At 43.9% G+C, this 24454-nt stretch overlaps 1 protein-coding gene across 1 annotated transcript in view; it reads left to right on the top strand.

Annotated features, from left to right (window-relative positions):
- Positions 1-17001, top strand: part of NXPH4 (neurexophilin 4) — a 294947-nt gene extending 277946 nt beyond the window's left edge. Inside the window, exon 2 of the mRNA XM_066594037.1 lies at positions 15820-17001. Coding sequence (XP_066450134.1) covers positions 15820-16554 — 735 coding nt within the window. The 3' untranslated portion in view covers positions 16555-17001. The remainder of the gene's footprint in view (positions 1-15819) is intronic.
- The last annotated feature ends 7453 nt before the right edge of the window (positions 17002-24454 follow it).

Below are 24454 nucleotides of genomic sequence, written 5' to 3'. Positions count from 1 at the left end.
TGGGGCCTTTCCTTTTCAAAAAAGGGAAAAAATTATATTTGGCCTGCCTGTGTCAGTCCTAAGGGCTCTGTGTACGTGTGTGCTGCGTGGAGAACGTACAAAAATCAGACGCAACCAGCTACGGTTTACTGCAGGCTTGCGCCATTTTCTTTCCTGACTGGCAAATACCTGCTCTGCCAGAGTTAATAACTCTGCTACACTAAAGTTGTGTGACACTTTTTCATAGCCACACCACAGTTATTAAACGTATTATTCATTCACTGGAGGCAGTGGGCCTTTCCTTTTAAAAAAAAGTGAAAAAAGTATATTTGGTCTGCCTGTGTCAGTCCTAAGGGCTCTGTGTACGTGTGTGCTGCGTGGAGAACGTACAAAAATCAGACGCAACCAGCTACGGTTTACTGCAGGCTTGCGCCATTTTCTTTCCTGACTGGCAAATACCTGCTCTGCCAGAGTTAATAACTCTGCTACACTAAAGTTGTGTGACACTTTTTCAGGGCCACACCACAGTTATTAAACGTATTGTTCATTGAATATACGCAGTGGGGCCTTTCCTTTTCAAAAAAGGGAAAAAATTATATTTGACCTGCAGGCTTGCGCCAATTTATTTCCTGCCTGTGAAATCAAATCACTGGTAATACAGCATACTGAGGGGTAGGGGTAGGCCTAGAGGACATGGACGCGGCCGAGGAAGCGGAGGGCCAAGTCAGGGTGTGGGCACAGGCCAAACTCCTGATCCAGGTGTATCGCAGCCGACTGCTGCGCGATTAGGAGAGAGGCACGTTTCTGGCGTCCCGACATTCATCGCACAATTCATGGGTCCACGCGGGAGACCTTTATTAGAAAATGAGCAGTGTGAGCAGGTCCTGTCCTGGATGGCAGAAAGTGCTTCGAGCAACCTATCGTCCACCCACACTTCTGCGCCGTCCACTGCTGCAAATCCGAATCCTCTGTCTGCTGCTCCTCCTTCCTCCCAGCCTCCTCACTCCACTACAATGACACATGCTCAGGAGCGGGAACACTCCCAGGAACTGTTCTTGGGCCCCTGCTCAGATTGGGCAGCAGTGGTTCCTCTCCCACCAGAGGAGTTTATCGTCACTGATGCACAACCATTGCAAAGTTCCCGGGGTCCGGGGGATGAGGCTGGGGACTTCCGCCAACTGTCTCAAGACCTTTCTGTGGGTGAGGAGGACGATGACGATGAGACACAGTTGTCTTGCAGTCAGGTAGTAGTGAGGGCAGTAAGTGCGAGGGAGGTGCGCACAGAGGATTCTGAGGAAGAGCAGCAGGACGATGAGGTGACTGACCCCACCTGGTTTGCAACGCCTACTCAGGACAGGTCTTCAGAGGGACAGGTTGCAAGAGGCAGTGCGGTGGCCAGGGGTAGAGGCAGGGCCAGACCGAATAATCCACCAACTGTTTCCCAAAGCGCACCCTCGCGCCATGCCACCCTGCAGAGGCCGAGGTGCTCTAAGGTCTGGCAGTTTTTCACAGAGACGCCTGACGACCGACGAACAGTGGTGTGCAACCTTTGTCGCGCCAAGATCAGCCGGGGAGCCACCACCAACAGCCTCACCACCACCAGCATGCGCAGACATATGATGGCCAAGCACCCCACAAGGTGGGACGAAGGCCGTTCACCGCCTCCGGTTTGCACCGCTGCCTCTCCCCCTGTGCCCCAACCTGCCACTGAGATACAACCCCCCTCTCAGGACACAGGCACTACCGTCTCATGGCCTGCACCCACACCCTCACCTCCAAAGTCCTTGGCCCCATCCACCAGTGTAGTTCAGCGCACCGTCCAGCCGTCGCTAGCGCAACTGTTGGAGCGCAAGCGCAAGTACGCCGCCACGCACCCGCACGCTCAAGCGTTAACCATCCACATAGCCAAATTTATCAGCCTTGAGATGCTGCCGTATAGGGTTGTGGAAACGGAGTCCTTCAAAAGTATGATGGAGGCAGCGGCCCCGCGCTACTCAGTTCCCAGTCGCCACTACTTTTCCCAATGTGCCGTCCCAGCCCTGCACGACCACGTCTCCCGCAACATTGTACGCGCCCTCACCAACGCGGTTACTGCCACGGTCCACTTAACAACGGACACGTGGACAAGCACAGGCGGGCAGGGCCACTACATCTCCCTGACGGCACATTGGGTGAATTTAGTGGAGGCTGGGACCGAGTCAGAGCCTGGGACCGCTCACGTCCTACCCACCCCCAGAATTGCGGGCCCCAGCTCGGTGGTGGTATCTGCGGCGGTGTATGCTTCCTCCACTAAAGCACCCTCCTCCTCCTCCGCAACCTCTGTCTCGCAATCAAGATGTGTCAGCAGCAGCAGCAGCACGTCGCCAGCAGTCGGTGTCACGCGGCACAGCAGCACAGCGGTGGGCAAGCGTCAGCAGGCCGTGCTGAAACTACTCAGCTTAGGAGATAAGAGGCACACGGCCCACGAACTGCTGCAGGGTCTGACACAGCAGACCGACCGCTGGCTTGCGCCGCTGAGCCTCCAACCGGGCATGGTCATGTGTGACAATGGCCGTAACCTGGTGGCGGCTCTGCAGCTCGGCAGCCTCACGCACGTGCCATGCCTGGCCCACGTCTTTAATTTGGTGGTTCAGCGCTTTCTGAAAAGCTACCCACGCTTGTCAGACCTGCTCGTAAAGGTGCGCCGGCTCTGCGCACATTTCCGCAAGTCCCACACGGACACTGCCACCCTGCGCACCCTGCAACATCGCTTTAATCTGCCAGTGCACCGACTGCTGTGCGACGTGCCCACATGGTGGAACTCTACGCTCCACATGTTGGCCAGGCTCTATGAGCAGCGTAGAGCTATCGTGGAATACCAACTCCAACATGGGCGGCGCAGTGGGAGTCAGCCTCCTCAATTATTTTCTGAAGAGTGGGCCTGGTTGGCAGACATCTGCCAGGTCCTTGGAAACTTTGAGCAGTCTACCCAGGTGGTGAGCAGCGATGCTGCAATCATTAGCGTCACCATTCCTCTGCTATGTATCTTGAGAAGTTCCCTGCAAAGCATAAAGGCAGATGCTTTGCGCTCGGAAACGGAGGCGGGGGAAGACAGTATGTCGCTGGATAGTCAGAGCACCCTCCTGTCTATATCTCAGCGCATTAAGGAGGAGGAGGAGGAGCATGAGGAGGATGAGGAGGAGGGGGAAGAGACAGCTTGGCCCACTGCTGACGGTGCCCCTGCTGCTTGCCTGTCATCCTTTCAGCGTGTATGGCCTGAGGAGGATGAGGAGGAGGAGGATCCTGAAAGTGATCTTCCTAGTGAAGACAGCCATGTGTTGCGTACAGGTACCCTGGCACACATGGCTGACTTCATGTTAGGATGCCTTTCTCGTGACCCTCGCGTTGCACGCATTCTGGCCACTACGGATTACTGGGTGTACACACTGCTCGACCCACGCTATAAGGAGAACCTTCCCACTCTCATTCCCGAAGAGGAAAGGGGTTCGAGAGTGTTGCTATACCACAGGACCCTGGCGGACAAGCTGATGGTAAAATTCCCATCCGACAGCGCTAGTGGCAGAAGGCGCAGTTCCGAGGGCCATGTAGCAGGGGAGGTGCGGAGATCGAGCAGCATGTACAGCCCAGGCAGTGCAACAGTCTTTAAGGGCCTGGACAGCTTTATGGCTCCCCAGCAAGACTGTGTCACCGATCCCCAGTCAAGGCTGAGTCGGCGGGAGCACTGTAAAAGGATGGTGAGGGAGTACGTAGCCGATCGCACGACCGTCCTCCGTGACGCCTCTGCCACCTACAACTACTGGGTGTCGAAGCTGGACACGTGGCCTGAACTAGCGCTGTATGCCCTGGAGGTGCTTGCTTGTCCTGCAGCTAGCGTCTTGTCGGAGAGGGTGTTTAGTGCGGCTGGGGGAATCATCACAGATAAGCGTACCCGCCTGTCAACCGACAGTGCCGACAGGCTAACACTCATCAAGATGAACAAAGCCTGGATTTCCCCAGACTTCTCTTCTCCACCAGCGGACAGCAGCGATACGTAAGCAATACGTAGGCTGCACCCGCGGATGGAAGCTACGTTCTCTCTCACCATCCAAAACGGGGACATTTCTGCTTCATCAATCTGTGTCTAATATTCCTCCTCCTCCTCCTGCTCCTCCTCCTGAAACCTCACGTAATCACGCTGAACGGGCAATTTTTCTTAGGGCCACAAGGCTCACTCATCTAATTTTTCTAAACAATTTTTATATGTTTCAATGCTCTTAAAAGCGTTGAAACTTTAACTTGAACCAATTTTTCGTTAAACTGGGCTGCCTCCAGGCCTAGTTACCACTTAAGCCACATTAACCAAAGCGATTAATAGGTTTCACCTGCCATCTTGATTGGGCATGGCCAATTTTTACTGAGGTACATTAGTACTGTTGGTACACCAATTTTTTGGGGCCCTCACCTACAGTGTAATCATAGCAATTTGTATGTTCTTCGCCTGCACTCATGGTACAGAAGTGTGTGTGGGGTTGGCCTACACTTTAGCTACATAAATGTAACTTGGGCCTTGGCTATACTGCAGCTACTGAAATGGAACTAAGACTGCGCTCCCGCTATACTGCTGCTTTGGAATTGTTACTGGGGCCTGTCTTGAGTGCTCCTATTGCTAGCATGGAACGAAGACTGCGCTCCCGCTATACTGCTGCTTCGGAATTGTTACTGGGGCCTGTCTTGAGTGCTACTATTACTGACATGGAACGAAGACTGCGCTCCCACTATACTGCTGCTTCGGAATTGTTACTGGGGCCTGTCTTGAGTGCTACTATTGCTGACATGGAACGAAGACTGCGCTCCCCCTATACTGCTGCTTCGGAATTGTTACTGGGGCCTGTCTTGAGTGCTACTATTGCTGACATGGAACGAAGACTGCGCTCCCGCTATACTGCTGCTTCGGAATTGTTACTGGGGCCTGTCTTGAGTGCTACTATTGCTGACATGGAACGAAGACTGCGCTCCCGCTATACTGCTGCTTCGGAATTGTTACTGGGGCCTGTCTTGAGTGCTACTATTACTGACATGGAACGAAGACTGCGCTCCTCCTATAATGCTGCTAGTGATATGTTAGTGGGGCCTGTCCTAATGCTATGGCTGAAATGTTACGAATTATGGGCTCTGCCTATACCGCTGCTAATGGTATGTCTCTGGGGTGTGGAAACAGAGGCTTCCCAAAGACATGATGGCGGCGAGGCCATTTCCCACCAACGCGGTTACTGTTAAGGTGCATATAACCACGGACACGTGGAGAGGACACGTAGTGCCTCAAAAACATCCCCCTCCTCCTCCAACAGTGAAAACATTCTTGGCAAATGCCTTTGCATTGGTTCGTCTGGTGGCAGTCCAAGAATTTCACCTTTACCGACACTACAAGAGAGCCCCCCCACCATCCCCCCGCCACGGCCCACTTAATCCTGGTCACATTCCGAAAACCAACAAAATAAAACCGCGCTATTGGTCCGCAGTCACCACCACATTACCACCAACGCGGTTACTGTTAAGGTGCATATAACCACGGACACGTGGAGAGGACACGTAGTGCCTCAAAAACATCCCCCTCCTCCTCCAACAGTGAAAACATTCTTGGCAAATGCCTTTGCATTGGTTCGTCTGGTGGCAGTCCAGGAATTTCACCTTTACCGACACTACAAGAGAGCCCCCCCACCATCCCCCCGCCACGGCCCACTTAATCCTGGCCACATTCCGAAAACCAACAAAATAAAACCGCGCTACTAGGTCCGCAGTCACCACCACATTACCACCAACGCGGTTACTGTTAAGGTACATATTACCAGTCTGACTGGGGCATGCAGACACCTTTACAGAATGAATAGTGTGTGGCACATAGGTTCCCCATTGCTATGCCCACGTGTGCAGCTCCTGATGGCGGTGGCACAGGATTCTATTTCTCATTGCTTCTGTACAGCATTGTGGGCTATCGCCCCACCACTTTTAAAGAGGGTCGCTGCCTAGCCGTGCCAACCCTCTGCAGTGTGTGCCTGCGGTTCCTCCTCATGGCAGACGCAATTCTAAATAGACATGAGCGTGGTGTGGCATGAGGGCAGCTGAAGGCTGCGCAGGGACAGTTTGTTGTGCGCTGTGGACACTGCGTCGTGCGGGGGGGTTGGGCAGCATGTAACCCAGGAGAAGTGGCAGCGGAGTGTCATCCAGGCAGTGATTGTGCTTTGTTGGAGGTAGTGTGGTGCTTAGCTAAGGTATGCCATGCTAATGAGGGCTTTTCAGAAGTAAAAGTTGTTGGGAGGGGGGGGGGGCCACTCTTGCCGGTATTGTGGCTTAATAGTGGGACCTGGGAACTTGAGATGCAGCCCAGCATGTAGCCCCTCACCTGCCCTATCCGTTGCTGTGTTGTTCCCATCACTTTCTTGAATTTCCCAGATTTTCACACATGAAAACCTTAGCGAGCATCGGCGAAATACAAAAATGCTCGGGTCGCCCATTGACTTCAATGGGGTTCGTTATTCGAAACGAACCCTCGAGCATCGCGATAATTTCGTCCCGAATAACGAGCACCCGAGCATTTTGGTGCTCGCTCATCTCTACTTAGGAACCTTTCACCCAGACCAGAATAACGATGCAAGATGCACCGCAAGCCGCGGTAAATTCTGCACCAAAACGCACAGGATACATCTGGATTTTGATGCTGAATTGATAATGGCTTGGAACCAGCATGGAATTTTGCATCAAAATCCGTAGTTAGAGCTGTGGATTTGGGCGTGGAACTCCGCAGCTGCATCATAATTTCAGCCTTTCTGAAAGGTGCCTTAAACTCTCTTCGCATTTCCGTTTGAAATTTCCAATCTGTTCCATCATGGCATAGAAGTATGAAAAAAATGGCACTACAGAACCATCAAGTGACAGAAACCAGCTGCGCCTGACGGAACCTATTATAATGGATTCCATCCAGGTTCTGGCATGGTTTTCGTAATTTTTTTCTGGCCTTAATGACCTAAACCATGACGGAAAGCCCGAAATGGAAATGTGAACAGAGCCTTAGAGTATTTATGATATTGTCTTGGAGTATTTGTGATCAGCATACACATTAAATAATGAAGAAGCTGAAGCTAAATCATTTCTGTTCTGTAAATAAAACATCAGTTACTCTAATATGCTATATAACATCACGCTGCATCGGTATTCAATAGCACATTGTGATTAGATATGAAATCAGGAGGACAACGCCTGTCTTATCCTGACATGAAAAATACTGTAGCAAGAAGAGTAGTGAATAGAGTGTAGCAAGTGAAGAAAACATCACATGTGACGTTCAAGACTAATGTTATTGATAGAACACTGTAAAAGAGTGTTTCCCAATCTCCGGTCCGCACAACCCCCCACAGGTCACGATTTGAAGACATCCTATAGAGAAAACAGCTGTGGCAATGTCTGAAGCACTGACAATAATTACATTATCAGTGCAATACCATGGAAATCCTGAAAATCTGACCTGTTGGGGAGTCGTGAGGACTTGAGGTTGGGAAACATTGCTGCAGAATAATAGACACTCAGTCAACCGTCTCGTTTCTTCTAAACTCGAGTTCCTAATTCTCTGCATAGGCTCATGACACCTAATTGAACGTTGGACTCGCACTACCATTTTGGTCTAGTTTTTTATGTGTTTTTCTGGCCAATTCCAGGAGTAGATTCTTAAGAGAAGAAAAATAGGAAGGAAATCTTTCTTCTCTGAATCCAAGCCTGGTTTTGCTGGTTTTGGGGGTCAGTTGGAGGTTCGACTTCAGTTACTCCAACCCTTGCTAACAATGAGTCTAACCAAATCTCAGCTCAAAAAGGCATATTCTGTCATTCTCTAAAGAGATGATAGAAGAGTAAGACTCAACTGTTACAATGTTTTAGAATATATTCTTAAATCACTTCTTCTTTGTATAATTTTACAATATATTGAGTAGCCATAAAATTAACCACCTGTCTAATGCAATGTAGATTTTCCTCATGTCTCCAAAATAAATCTGACCTATCATGGTATGCAGTGGCTGATTAAAAAAAAACCATAGGCCTGGGGCTGTTCACCCAATGTGGTCTATCCTGTTAAAATATTCTCTGAGGAAGCATTAAATAAAAAAACACAGCAATGACCATTTGGTGTGGATCCACACCAGGTTTAACCCCTTTAATTATGTGGACTTTTACCTAAATCCATATCAAAATCCACATGCAAATTTTTCCACTGCAGAATATCCACCACACATAAATTACCCCCCACCCCCTTTTAGACCCCTTACAAAGTAGCAATGTTCCTTTTAACCCCCTTGCAAGTAATAATGTGTCAAAGTTTCCCCTACAAATGTAAAAGTCCCCACAAATACATGTTAAAAAGTAGCAATTTTTCTTGCCATTATCCGGCCTTATAGAGTATTGTAATGCAGTCAGTTCCAACACTGATTATATAAAATCAGAGGGTTTGAAAGTAATCTACAAAAGTCGAAACCTGTAGGAATAATTTGCATCAGATTTCAAACCATAATTTGCATTCTGTGCTGCACAGTAGCTGTCCTTGATGTATTCCCTGAATAAAGCCCTTTGATTGAAATTATACATTCAGACTTTTGGTGTGTTTTAGTTTAAAATTTCATAATATTTTTATCTTGAAAAAACTTTTGAACCGTTGAACCATGTTATGTTATTTGTTAGACATGAACTGTGTTAATGTGAAAAATAACTTGAAAAATTGAGGAGTCCTAAAACCTTTGACCGGTAATGTACACTGCTGATTCTGAATCTTATCAGTTAAGATTTACTAAAATAGGCATGTCAGGAGAGGTGAGAAGTATAGATGAGCGAGTATAAGCAAGCGGGCACGGAGCTGCGAGGGAGAGCAGGGCGGAACGGAGGGGTGATCTCTCTCTCCCTCTTTCCCCCCCCCCCCCCGCTCTCTCCTGCTGACTGCCGCTACTCACCGCTCCCCCGCACCGGCACCCGAACCTGCAGTCTCGAGCGGGGGAGATACTCGCTAAAGACAATGCTCGCTCGAGCAATTGCCTTTAGCGAGTATACTCGCTCATCTCTAGTGAGAAGTCATAATAAAAATGTATGTATCTTTTTCATATTGTATATCATCGTCATTGTCTTTTAGGCACTGATATGATATCAGGATGGCCATTTTTGGTAATAACAGAATCAGCTTTAGTAGAAAAATAAAATTTTAGAACTACGAGAATCGGCAGTACAATAGCAGACAACAGGTTAAAAATATCAGCCTCAGCCAAGTCCCATTAATGTTCTCCGGAGACTGTTTAAGAGGTTTCAGATCAATCCCTCATAATGAGCCGTGTGCAGGAATCATGAAATTCATGAGCGGCTGACCCACCGTTCAGGTCCCTTCGTTACATCTCGCTGTCTCCCAGGCAGATCAGACAGGCAGGCTTGTAACCTTTTCCCTTTTGTCGTCTATTTCCCTTCCTTGTCATTTCGTTTTCGCAGCGCTAGCAGTGTGTGAGAAGAAGATGATCAGAGGCGCTGGTGGAGAAAAAAAGTGACTGATTTGGTATTTAAAGGTGTGGTTCCACTTAGCGTCATACCTAGGCTTTGCAACGGAGTGAAAGAACTTCACAAATAAAGTCTTCTGCACCTTTTTAAATTGAGGTTTGCATTATGCAAGGTTGCAAAATAGTCATTATATTTTATCCCTGGAAGAATTCCTGCAGAGTATACATTATTGTTCAGTTCAACAGCCAGTGAAATGCTTAAATATCAAAAAAGAAAAGTTTAAATCCACCATCATTTTCTCTTTTTTTTCTGTCTTTACAACTTACATAGATGGAATTTCAGATGACTCTATTAATCGTATTAAAAAAACTTGACCCTGAAGCATTCTGCCCCGTGCTCCAGTACATTCACTTTAATTGGCATTAGTTTCCCCTTTCTTGAACAGCTCTTGGCAGGCATTTGAGATAACATTCAAGGTATTAAAGGGGTTGTCCGATTACTTTTACACTTCCCATCGTCACCCGCTCCCAACAGCATAGCAAGGAGTAATAAAAGGAAAATAAAACATCTTGTAATTTGTATAGTACCAACTTATTCCACTGTGCTTTCAGGTAATTTATTTACCCCCCCCCCCCCCCCCAGCAAGCTGGGTGCTCATTTTATCGTCTTCGGAAGGATGGAAGGCTGAGTCAACCTTGAGCGGCTACCTGAACAAGGCAAGGATTGAACTTGCAACCTTCAGGTCATGAGCAAGAGCTTAAGACTGCATTTCTGCTGCCTTAACACTCTGGATACTTGCTCTTGAAATTCCTGGCGATTTCTGCTCTTGAGCACCTGATCACTTGGTCTCCTGTTTACTCGTATCCTTCATCTTCCGGCAATGCGTCCTTTGTTTCATGGCTTCCGGCCATGACTCCAAACAGCATGCCATCAACAGCGTCATCAGTGTGGGAGTGTCGCATGTTCTGCTGGCCAATTCGGAATGACAAGCACATGTGGTTCACTTCATATATGCTGGAATCAACATTGGACAGACTGCACAAGGGTTAATGAGCATTGTAGGCATTGAACATAGAAGTGACATCACCAGAAACCGCTCAGGTAAACAAACGCGAATATCACCAGGTGAAAAAGAATGCTGTCAGAATGGTTCAGCTGGGTGTCTATAAGGGCTCATTCACACGGGCATATTGTCACCGCATATTTCGCATGCGTATATACCGTCCGTAACATGCGGTGAATGGAGGCAATGAAAGTCAATGGACTTTAATTCTTTCATTCACACCTGCGTTTGGGCACTGCTTATCGATACGCAGGAGAAATAAATTGCAGCACTCTCTATTTCCCTGTGTATCACATGCAGCTCCTACATGGGCTGCCTATAAAATGCTGTCCATATGCATGCATTGCGTATGGGCAGCGTTTCCATGCGCATTCCCACTCTGAACAGAAAAAATAATCACACTGCGCAAAGTGCGCATGTCTGTGACGTCAGAGCAGGGGCATAACTATAAAGGGTGCAGGGGATGCGGTTGCACCCGGGCCCAGGAGCCTTGGGGGGCCCATAAGGCCTCTCTTCTCCATATAGGAAGCCCAGTACTGTGAATAAAGCATTATAGGTAGGGGCCCCGTTCCAGGTTTTGCATTGGGGCCGGGAGCTTCAAGTTACGCCTCTGCGTCAGAGCAATGTGGCTGAGCAATGTGACTCCAATGTATATCTCGAGACAAAATCTTTAAGATGTTAGTGGTTTGGCCGTCATCCAGTGTTGCTTGATTGCAGTACCAATTAGCAAAGTTCTGATGGCAACTCTGAAATATAGTATAAGGGCTCCTGCACACTGGCACAGAGTCAGTAAAGCAGAGCATGAAGAGTATAGCCTCTCTTTGACTCCATGAGTTGAGCATGCTACACTTTTTTTTGCAAATAGATGAAGCAATACCTCTGCAGCGCCACCTACTGGATGGCAGCATTCCTTCAAATCAATGGTTGAGCCTTTAAACAGGTCTGTAGAGCAATGATTAGGAATTGAAAATCAAGCTAGAATCCATACACAGATAGCTGTTTTGGGGTGTTTGCCCCTCATCAATGTACGGTAGGTTCCTGGTTTGGCTAGTGAGAGGTCTATGATGTGAGTCAGGAGAGGTAACATCACTCCTTAGGGAGAGCATCAAGAAGGTGAGTGAGGAGACTTATAAGGCCATCCATGCTCCTCTGGGTAATATGCAAATAAGGAAGATGGAACAGTATCTCTGCAGCTCCACCTATTGGATGGCAGCATTCCTTCAAATCAATATTGATCCTTTATACACTTTTTGTACAGTAGGGAGCTTGTGCATCTCTATGAAAGCCTTGTGTAAGGTAGCAGTGTACATGATCCCCTAGCTTTTAGCTAAGGAGCAGGACAAGATAAATGTATCAAAATTTAATGGATACGTAAACAGGAAAATTGTAGACGAGGCTTTAATTTTCTTGGTCTAATGACTTTTCGAATACTGGAATAACCTAAATTAGGCGATTATGGTAGATATATACTTTATGTCAACTTAATTTATAGACATTGTGAACATTATACAATTAGAATAAGGAAATGGCAGAGATTGGAAGCTGGAGAATTCACACATAATTTTAAAAAGTCCACATTTTCACTATGGCTATGGTTTTATTTAATATCAGGCTAACCCATAGGGAGATAATCTATATTTAAATTGCGAATATTTAATATCCTAATCACACACTCTGTGAGAAATAATTCAGAGTCAAGAATAGGATATTTGCTGGACTCATTTAATATGGATGCTACTAGCAATTTTCCCAAGGAAGCCAATATAAATATAAATCTTTCCTATGGGAGTTATTTGTTAATTTTCTTCTTGCTCATCCTGCTGCCTCTGAATAACGCCACCCATATTACATCTTTCTGTATTTATCATTGTGTATATTCAAGTGCATGTTAAAGTACCTGTTAACATATAATGAGTTATTAGTATGCTATATAGTTTAATTAAGACGCAGTTGATTCCCCAGCCCAGTCCAATTGTTTGAGAATCTTCTTAGTCCTTGAAATTACATTTGGAAGTGTATAGCAAGTTATCATAAATGGAAAGAACATAGGTGGAATGTTTAGGTATTTTTCTAATTTCTATACTCATCGCTTGTGGGATGTGATATTTCATTTACTTTAATAATTATCTTTTTAAGGTTTAAAATGTACATTTTAACATCAGTGGTTTCCTTCCATATTGACTTTTCCCCCTTCGCACCTTTCTTTGTCCTCTTTTTTTTCCTGCTCCCTCTGTAGGCCCATTTACACGAAACGATTGTCGCTCAAACGATGTCTTTTGGGCGATAATTGTTGCCTATAAATGCTACTATCGTTTACTTTTCAGCCGAACGATGATTTTTAGGTGAGCATAAAATCCATTGTTCGGCCAGGGAGCTGATTGCAGGGACCACATGCTGTGTTCTGCATGGGAGCACTGATTACATTGTATTCAGCTTCCAGTCCTGCATACAGCTCCGGAGGCTCATTTACATGCACATGAAGGTAATAAGCTGCTAATGGACATTAGTGCCCATTAGCAGCTTATGCAAAACGATTGCTAAAACTGTCAATCATCCTATGTTTTGAACAAATTTTGAGCGATCATCTTAGCAGGTAAATGGGCCTTATCATTAGCACAATGCTCACTGAAGTTCCAATATCAATTCATTCTGGCACAACAATTGTAGCTTTAAAGGGTCACTCTAGCGAAAACATATTTTTCCATCAATGCACCCCATACCTGAATATCTGTCACACTCTTGACGTCTCCTATATATATTTCAGTCACTTCTGTGTAGTGCAATCTCCTGTCTGATGCTTATCAGACACTGTCCTTATGTTATTTGTTCTGCTTTCTCTTTCACTATTCTGTGTTATCAATCCCTTGATGCATTAACACATCATAACATGACACACTAGAGCCTTTACCATCTCTGGCTGCTGAGAGGACAACGGCATTACCATGTATATTCTATATTCAACTAAAAAGGCTACGGACTCTAAGTATACAATGAGGAGGATGAGCTATGATCTCCTTCATTATAACTCTGTGACATGAGTCTCTAATCATCATCGGTATCTGTGATAGGAGTTTCTGTGTCCCCTCTAAAGAGCTTTTGTGGTAGGGTCCATCACACAGGAATTATACTAATAGAAAAACTGGCTTTTTGAGAGGAACAAGTAAAATGCCAGGCAGTCACAATGAGAACACACATGACCCATTCTGAGGAGAAGAACTCCAGAAAGTTTCAGATATTAAGGAATAACCAACCTAAGTAATACTAGCAGCTTAGGATCATTTCCCACTAATGCTTTTGCTTTCCAGCTAGCTGTTCCATTGTAGAAGCAGCAAAAAAGAAAAAATGTTTCTGTTTTTGTGTCCACAGAAATGCACTGAACTGAAAACCTTCACTTTCAATCTATTTTTTAATTTTACGTTTTATTCAGTTTTTTACAGTGGAACACAACAGTGCAGGCTGCTACGCTTTTGTTTCCAATTATAAAAAAAAGAGCAAAAACAGATTTGTTTTTTCTTCTATTGTATTCAATGGGTGACTAAAAAACCAGCGAACAATCCGATTTCATCTTTTTCGCTTCTGTTTTGTACTGTTCCATTTTTTGTAAAAACAGGATTTGCTGAAAAACGCTAGTGTGAACTCAGCCTGATACATACTGAGAGATTAGTTACACAATGGATTAAAAAAAAAACTTTTCACCAGAGTAGCGCTTTAAAATATTGTAATTTGAGGTTATAGCCCTATCAAGAACCAGTAATGCATTCCAGATGCCCCACAATTGAGTCCTAAACACAAAAGATAACGCTTAAAGGAAATAAAAGCTAATACAGATATAGTGTAGCAAATCATTACTTAGAAAAGTCAGAATTAGGCTGGATTCAGACGACCGTATATCGGCTCGGTTTTTACGCCAAGCCGATATACAGTGTCCTCATCTGCAGGGGGGGGGGATGGAAGAGCCAGGAGCAGGAACTGAGCTCCCGCCCCCTCTCTGCCTCTTCTTCACCCCCTCTCCGCCCCTTGGGGCAGCTCAGCACTGGAGTAGGTCTGAACAGTGACTTTTTTAAAAAGTAGCAAATGATAAATATGTTGGAAAAATGTACTTAATTAAACCACACCCCTTTCTATTACTCCCCCCCCCCCTCAAAAAACTTGACAGATCAGGCAAATTTGTACCCATATAAAGGTGCAAAAATATAATAAATCAGGTACCAACATGATAATGAAAAAAAGGTGTAAATTGTGCCAAAGAAGATAAAAATCAAATGATACATCAGCCCCATAGGGTATTATTAAATATAGACTGGAGGCTCACCTACTGTCTAGAGGAGGAGCTCTTCCGGGCACAGGTAGAGAGCAGCATAGCTCATGCAGTACTGTAAAAGTAGACAGCCAATCAGTGCATGCACTGTAGTAATACAGTGAAATGGCCATACTAGTTGGCTGGATCTACCACCCAATAGTATGCAATGTAGATTTGCACTTTCTGTTGCATTGTGTCATCAGTTGTTTCAACTCACAATAGCCCTGGAAAATACCATTGTTGGTGAAATTATAATAACTGTAACTTGACAGAGCATTGTACTATTACTGCTAGTAGTAGTAGTATCTTTTAGTAATACTAATTGTAAAGGTAACAGAGACATACATTTTGCATATAAATTATATTTGGACTTTATAGCACCACACTGAAAAGTGCTTCCAAGATCAATTATCTATATGTACATTACGGAAACTGAGATTATGCCCGTCAGAAGGTTTTGCCGAAATTTAAAGTTATAGGGGATAACGATATGACCTGTGAGACCCTCACCAATAACGAGAACCATGGCCCCTATGTGAATGGAGCAGTGGTTTAGAATGTGTGCTACCACTCCATTCATTTCACTGAGACTGTAGGAAATAGCCAAGCACTTGAACTCAACTATCTCTGGCAGTCCCACGGAAGTGAATTGAGCGGTAGCATGCATATCTCACCCCTACTCCATTCATTCTGAGAACTTTGGTACCCCCTTTCTTGTGATCTGTGGGCATCCTATTGGTTGGACCCCCACGATCATAGTTATCCATTAGTTGGTTGATGCGTGATAACTTTTGAACTCTTAGTACAACTCCTTTAAACAGAAATATACATACCACAATATTGTGTTAATTGCTCTGCAAATGTCAATGTGTATGGGAATCACTCCTAAATTTGAAATTGTCAAAGCATTTCCTATTTACTGAAATAAAGAATAACTAGTCATACTTGAATGAATAACAATATTTTGTTGTTCTCTTCCTAGGTGCTTTGTTTAGAAGGCCACATGACAAAAACACTAGGATACCTGGATATGGGGACAACAGGAATGGTGAAGAATGGACCATATGGTACAAACAAACCTCACTCTATCCATCCATCATCGCGGGTATTTGCCACTGACCCATTTAAAACAGCAAAAAATCCAATGCAATCTCCTATTAATCCGTGGGAATGGAGCAAGAATCAAACACTATTTGCTGGAGGCATTGGTCAAAGAGCAAAACGCAAACCTTCTTTGAAAACTGGGAGAACCAAGAAGATCTTTGGATGGGGGGACTTCTACTTTAACATAAAAACGGTCAAATTCAGTTTGTTGGTCACCGGTAAGATTGTTGACCACATCAATGGGACGTTCAGTGTCTACTTTCGCCATAATTCATCTAGTCTCGGTAATGTATCTGTCAGTATTGTCCCACCTACAAAAGTGGTAGAGTTTGACCTCCTTCAGCAATCTACATTGGATACCAGAGAAACCAAGACTTTCAACTGTAGAGTGGAATATGAGAACACCAACAAAGCCTTGAAGAACAAACCCTGCCTCTATGATCCAGCGAAAAACTGCTATATGGAGCACACACAGAGTCACGCTGCGTGGCTTTGTGCAAAACCATTCAAGGTTATCTGCATCTTCATCTCATTCTACAGTATTGACTACAAGCTGGTGCAGAAGGTCTGTCCAGATTATAACTTTCAGAACGAAAACCCTTACTTTGGGTGACGGATGCACTGACCGTATGGTCAACAAGCAAGCATTTATGGGAGGGAGTATGAAAATTGTAACTTTTGCGGGGCTGTGAAACATTTGGGGGTTTGTCGGCAATATGGAAAAAAAGGGTTAACTCACTTTCACTACAGATACAACATCAAGATTTGTTCTTCAGTGCAGAATGAGACTGAGATAGCAAAGTGCATGATGTTGACCCTGATAATCTGAGCACTGTCTGACCTGCTCAGTAATAAACTCGAATGTCAAGGTCGTTATATGCCATCAACTAAGATTACTACTTTCCAAGTGCTCTCATTTCTGATGACCTCAGTATTAAAACCTGCTGTCAATTATTTTATTCCCCCTTTTAGGCAAAGTGGCCCTATGGGATTTTGACATTGTATAACGCAGAACGTAACATGTGTCATTACAGAGAGCAGTATACGAGATGATTATATTCTGCAGACAATAAACTTTTTTGCAGTAGTAAAACTTAATTTATGCACTTTTTTATACCCTCAAGATCAATTTCACTGCATGATGCTGTCATATTATGACCGAGTATTACAGGTAACAAGTGCTCATACAACACAGAATATATTTTGTAAAGGGTTGTCTCTTTAAGTGATCCATTCTGGTGAATAATAAGAAAATGACGGACACGAAACGTTTATTGAAAGTAGTTATGTCTCTTCCAATAGTAAGCACTAGAGATGAGCGAGCATATTCAATAAGGCAAACTACTCGAGCGAGTAGTGCCTTATTCGAGTACCTGCCTGCTCGTCTCTAAAGATTCGGGTGTCGGCAGGGGGCGGGGGAGAGCGGGGAGGAACGGAGGGGAGATCTCTCTCTTCCCCCCCGCTCCCCGCTGCTCACCGCCGCAACTCACCTGTCACCCGCGCCGGCAGCCGAATCTTTAGAGACAAGCGGGCAGGTACTCGAATAAGGCACTACTCGCTCGAGTAGTTTGCCTTATTCAGTATGCTCGCTTATCTCTAGTAAGCACACAACAATGTATCAGTGATAATGGGAATGTGCATTACTACTATGCTGTTGGCTGAACCTTAAGGGATATCACTGATATTTAAAAAGTTCATTTTAATTTGACTCCCAATTGCATGAATAGAAATGGAGGAGATATGGTTATAACTAATAGAGATGAGCGAGTATACTCGCTAAGGCACATTACTCGAGCGAGTAGTGCCTTAGCCGAGTATCTCCCCGCTTGTCTCTAAAGATTCGGGGGCCGGCAGGGGAGAGCGGGGAGGAACGGAGGGGGGATCTCTCTTTCCCTCGCTCCCCCCCGCTCCCCGCCGCAACTCACCTGTCACCCCCGCCGGCCCCCTGAATCTTTTGAGACGAGCGGGGAGATACTCGGCTAAGGCACTACTCGCTCGAGTAATGTGCCTTAGCGAGTATGCTCGCTCATCTCTAGTTATAACACAACTTACCCAACATTCACTGAACAATATTTAAAATCTTTGTTGCACTTTTTCCCTTTTGTTCTAGTTATTTGTCACATTATCAGACTTAACTTTACACCAGGAAATCAAAAATGTGCCAAATTTATAACAGTAGCCATAACTGGATAAGAAAATTGTTGCATCTTTAGCCAGTTTTGTCTAACATGATACCACCTATTACTTAGCGCAGTTCGTCGAATTGTCAAATTTAAGCCATCCAGCATTTCACATTAAGCCAAGCCTCCGTGGCTAGTAAGCATAGTGGATTATTCTTTTTGGTGGATTTGCTTTATGAATGAGGGTCATTTCACACTAGCGTTTCTGCTTTCCATCTATTTGATCTGTCGTAGAAGCAGAAAAAGGAAAGAAAACATTTTATTTTTCCCACCCATAGAAATGCATTGGAACTGCAGACCTTCTCAATTATTCGTCTCCATTCCGGTTTTTTTTAATTGCAATAAAATCGTGGACTGAAATGGATCTGTTTTTTTTTTACATTGTGGGAAAATAACTGAAAGCAATGCATTTTTCCTTTCTATTTTTGTATCAGGTTTTATTTCTAAGTATCTGCACAGGGCAGAAAATAATGAAGACGAAGACCAAAACGGATCCATTTAAGATGCTGAAAAATGGATGTAAGATGGAAAGGAATGGAAAGCATACTTTCCATTTTTTTTAAGGATCTGTTTGATAGGTCTGCCAAAAAATGAAAAGAATGCCTTCTGTTCATTTCTGTTTCGCTTTCATTTTGTACGTTTCAGTTTTTTGTAAAACAGGATCTGCTGACAAACCGCTAGTGTGAACTCAGCCTAAGGGAGTATTCTGATGTGCGTATATTGGCTGGGTTTTTTACGCCCGGCCGATATACGCTGCCACTCTCTGCAGGGAGAGGAGGCGGACCGAGCCAGGAGTAGTGCACTGAGCTCCCGTCCCCTCTCCACCCCTCGCCAATATTTGCAATGGGAGGGGGCGGGGCGGGTGGGACTTGGCTCCGCCCTGCCCAGCCCATTGCAACACAGTGAAGAGGGGGCAGGAACTCAGTGCACTGCTCCCGGCCCACCCTGCCTCCTCCACCTGCAGAGAGAGACAGCATATATAGGCCCGGGAGTGAAAACACGGTTGATATATGCACGTCGGAATAAGCCCTAAGTCTTCCTATCATAATATATGCCCGAGACATGTCAAATTTTATGTATTTTTTGACAAAGTCTAGGCGCAGTTACATTAGTAAATCAGCTCCAATGTATATTATAGACCAGCAGCAAAAATAGCATTTTAATTATAAAATACCAACCTTTATAACTGCAATTGAGATGATTTGTCATCAGGACATATCACTTTAACTTAGAGCATCCATCAGATGCCATTACACGAGTAGGTGCATATAATATGCCAAAAGAAGCCTCACTCATCTGATTGGCTGAGAGCAGACATCATGGAAGCAACACAACTCCTTTCTGCTGAGGTTCAGTTTGTATATCTTGTATTCCAGAGCCCTTTTATCTCAATAATATGGTTAAAGACAAAATAAAAATGTTACAATACAGAATATGGCTTCCCAGATCAATCTGAAACGTCCAAGAAGAATTCTAATGCTGTACCTAGTAAACTTAAATTTCATCATAAAGTGGAAATTAAACTTTAAAATCAGCAAACATATATCTGCAAAATATTTTGCATACTAACATATATTTATTTTCTTATGTATTAAAACCTATGGCCACCCAAAACCTAAGGTTTGACTGCAGTTTAACGTCAATCTCCCATCATCTTTCTACTTTCATCTAGCAGAGGTCAGTGTACAATATGTATCTCCCTGCTTCCCCTCTTTGTGCCCAGGTTAAAAAGGTACACCAGGGGACTGACAGGTCCTGAAAAGGTGAACTTGCACCTAGTAAGACATTTATGACATACTCTAAGGATATGCAATAAATGTATTTCGTCTGAATATCACTTTTATTAAACAGTACTATAACCATGAATGTTTTATATTCCACAGGTTCACCAAATTATTGTTATTTTGAAAATGTTCAAAATTGTCATTCCAAGCCTTGTGCATTAATATAAGGATGCACATCCCCTTCTCCTACACCACTCTTGTGAAGGCTGTCCACTAGATTCTCCAACATAGCCGTGTAGATTTACATCCATTTATCCAGAGCATTAGTAAGCACTAAAATCCAGGCTTAGACTGGCCATACACAGATCAGCCGAAGCCATTGATTTTGGTAGGACCAGCTGATCATCTAATGTCTATGGGGTCCTCCCATCTTTCCCTAAATGTTAGATGTCAGGGAGCTAAGGATAGGATAGTTGGATTACAATTGCCTAATCCTTTTGTTCTCGGGAAATAAGCCACTGCCAGAACTATATGGTAGCATCTTTCTCTACTCACTATATGCAGAAAAAATGTACACTTGGCTAAATGAGTGTTTGTTCAACAGCTATCCAAAAAGTATAAAGTTAAAGAAAACAGAACTTGTATGGCACTACCAATGGAGAAGGATGCTAATTGGATGTGGAAATAACCTTTACTGGATGTGGTGAACTACGAAAGAACTTTCCACAAACTATTGCCACAAAATTGGAAGCACCCACTGCTTAAGAATGTCCATTTATAAAAAGACGGTAAGAATACCCTGTCGGACGTCTTCTGACATTGGAGCTGTACAAGCTTCAATCAGAATGTAGGAAGACGTCAAACAGTGGATTGGAAAGGGTTAATGCTACTTCAGTCCCTTCTTCGACAAACTTCACAGTTGGGATTATACATTGGCAAAGGAAGTTTTCTCTACACCACTCCAGCTCATGCTTGACATCAAAACCCTTAGGCTTTTGTTTAGCAGCTTAGTCATGAATATCCAATTCATAAACTCTCCATAAGCAGTTCTTCTGCCGATACTGCTCCCGAGGAAGATTGTTTTTTTAATGGAAACTCAATTCATATAGCTCACCAAATCAGTTTTTGCCTCATTGTTGCTGCAGAGAGTATTAGTAGTGAGTGCTGCAACCAAGCAGAGTTCTCATGCAGTTCACAATGCCATTGTGCATGCTTGAGTGTTTTTTGAAAAATACAGTACTGTGTAAATGTTTTAGGTAGGTGTGAAAAACTGATGCAAAGAAAGGATGTTTTCAAAAATCAAAGTTTTGATATTTTTTGGTCAATTAACAAAATGCAAAGTGATAGAACAAAAGATAAATGTTAATGAAATCAATATTTGGTGTGACCACACTTTGCCTTCAAAAAAACCATCATCAATTCTTCTAGGTACACTTGCACACAGTTTTAAAGGAACTTGGCAGGACTGTTTTTTTTTCTTCAAAAACTTTGGTAAACTAAACACAAATCGTCTGTGAATGTAGCCTGCTCACATCCTTCTGTCTCTTCATGTAATCCCAGACAGACTGAATGATGATGAGATTAGGGCTATGTGGGGGCCGTATCACCACTTCCAGGAACCCCCTCCCTGTTCTTATGTACACTGAAGATAGTTGTTAATGACATTGGCTGTTCGTTCAGGGTTATTGTCCTGCAGAATTGGATTGACTCCTCCAGAGTCAATCAAATCCTTCTATTTTTGGAAATAAAAATCTTAATTTGCAGCATTTTTCCACACCTGCCTAAAACTTTTACGCAGTACTATAGAAAATTGTAAACAGAAAAAGACCCCCTGGTCCATCTAGTTTGCCCTTATATTTATTTCTTTTTATCTCTCTCTTAGCATAGATATATGCTTATCCCAGGCAGCTTGAATTCATTTATTGTTTCTTTTATTGTTTCTTCCAAGCATCTACGATACTTTCAGTAAAATAGTATTTCCTGACGTTGCTTCTGATCTGCATCCCAGCTAATCTCAGATTGTCCCCCCTTATTCAAGTGTCTAGTTTCCTAATGAAAACACTTTCCCCCTGAACCTTATTTATACCTTTAAAATATATAAAGCTTTAAATCACGTCCTTTAATTCTTTCCTGATAAGTTTTGTTCTGGAGAAGTTTCACCATTTTTGTAGTCTGCTTTTGGACTTGTTCTATGTACGACTTTATAACTAAGCTGTTGTTCCTAGACTATTCCAGTTAATGCCAGATCAAGGTTGGGAGAGGCACTTGGGCAAAAAAATTGTTGTGGGCCCAAGTGTATGACATGTGGATAACTTAAACTGGAGATACAATTTATGTAATTGTCAACAGATTCTCCTGATATCAAGAACTTCTGACTCCAATCTAATGTGTGTGAGGGCAATCGAACTGTCCCCTGGTGTTTGCTATGAGGAGAAACATGATTCGGCATGTTGAATTTTAATTCCAGGATCAGGCTCCATCTCCCTTTGGTAATAACTATTAATGTATAACCAACAGATTCTAGATTCTTCTAGTTAGCAGTGCAGACAGGAGAACTGAGATCCAACCTCTTGCGAGTATCATATTGACTGGTGGAGGCTCCAGCGCAATTGTCCCTTTTGTTCACCCAATTTTGCTTCACATCAACAACACCATCAGAGCAGAAATTTAGCATACTAATGTGTTAAAAATTGGAAAATAATATGACAGTAACTTGTTGAAAGTCACTGAGCTATACAGTAAAAACCCACTCTACTGCTAGTATTCGCCTATGGACACTGCATGGCTATATGCTTCATTAAGAGCAGTCATTAAGTGGAGATGTGGGTGAAATGGGTAAACCCAATAAAAGATATCCACATAATTTGGACCATGTAGTTTGTAACAACACATTTGTCTTTAATAGTGCTACCTCCGTAAGAAATCGATTCTGCCTATTTTTCTAAGAAGTGTTGGCGTGCAATACAAAAATGTGCCATGGCAAAACAGATCTTTTTGTTCATAAATGATTATCAAAAGTATACATTTTATATCAAATATTATGTATTGTAAGAGAAGTCTAAGCACAAAAATCTTAGGTCCATGTGCTACTCTGTTTTTTTCCCCTTCAGTTTAGAATGCCTACATTTCTCGAATATAACTATAAACACCAAAGTTTAAAGAGTGTTAGGCTTTCTTGGCATGCATACAGCATTTGGTACCAGACTTGGCTATTGTTGGAGAGTGGGTAATTCAGTATACATTATAAAGCTGTACAGTCTTACAGTATGTCTGTTCCTCCTTGTACAGATTATGTTACATATACCCAGTCCTATTTTTTATATGAGAAACCAAATGTAATAAAAATAATAAAAATGTAATTGACTTTGGACTTTGCATATTTTAGCTAATGAACATTGTCCTTCAACCATTTAGAATTTAATATTATGCCAGAAGATAGATTACACCATGAGGCCTTAGTCAGACGGGCGTTTTTTCGCGCGATTTGCGCATTGCATGTCGGATGCGCATCCGCAAATCGCGTGACCGGTGCCCGAAAGTCGCCCAAAAATCTGCTCCTAGCCGCGTTTCATTAGAAACGGGCCGGAGCTGTCCAGCGCATTGCATTCAATGGAGCGGCAATACAGCCCGCTCCATTAAAAGCAATGCGCTGCGGGCGAGTGTGGGATGAATTGTCGGGAAGGGCTTAAATATATAAGCCCTTCCCTGCAATTCATCCAGAAAAGTGTTAAAATAAAGAATATATATATACTTACCTGCTCCCGACAGCCGGAGTTCCGCGCGGCCGGCCTGCAGTGGGTGTGAAGGGGGTATGAGTCAGACCTGCCCCCTGATTGGCTCAGCGCTGAGCAATGGTTTTATAAAATCGCCGGACGCATGCGCATGCGCAAATCGCGGCAAAAAACGCCCGTCTGACTAAGGCCTGAAAGTGTATAGTAACATGTATATGTGATTCACATTCTGGTTAGAGAGGATCTTGAATCATTTTAGCTTTTAGTATAAATTACTCCACAAAGTTATGTTAGTGTTTATTTATGCTGTATACCTATGTCCATACAGAACAGATTTCAAACTTCCTCCACGAGACACAATGGACGGCCATTCTGTGACAGCCCCTCTGGGGCATTACTATGAACAGTAATTCATTTAAATTGGTGGGTAGAACCAGTTTCCCCAGCTGATCCCCAGAGGTTTGAGAAGCCAGCTTTGCAAATAGGTAAGTAAAGAACAAAGAAAATTACAAAGTTGTGTATTTAGCTAAAAAATGGAATGGAGCCCCATTGATGATGAAAGGAAATATGAAAAAACACAAGCAATATAGAAGACAACATTGATGAGAACAAGGTGCTTTGAACGGGTTATGTCAATTTCTAAAGATATCCCCTATCCAACTGCTGGGACCCCCACCGATCCCAAGAATGGGGGGTCTGATTCATCCCTAGTGAATAAAGTGGAGGTCGCACATGTCTGCCGCCTCTGCATTCACTTCAATGACAGCACCAGAGATTACCAAGTTCAAGTACTTCAGCGATCTCTGGCGCTGTTATTGAAGTGTGCAACTCCCACTCCATTCAATCAGGGCTGTCTGGATCTCTGTTCTCAGGATCGG

This window comes from Eleutherodactylus coqui, chromosome 1 (genome assembly GCF_035609145.1).
Source record: "Eleutherodactylus coqui strain aEleCoq1 chromosome 1, aEleCoq1.hap1, whole genome shotgun sequence".
NCBI classification, from domain to species: Eukaryota; Metazoa; Chordata; class Amphibia; order Anura; family Eleutherodactylidae; genus Eleutherodactylus; species Eleutherodactylus coqui.
Note: the sequence above shows the minus strand (reverse complement) of the source record. Positions and strands in the feature narration are given on the sequence as shown.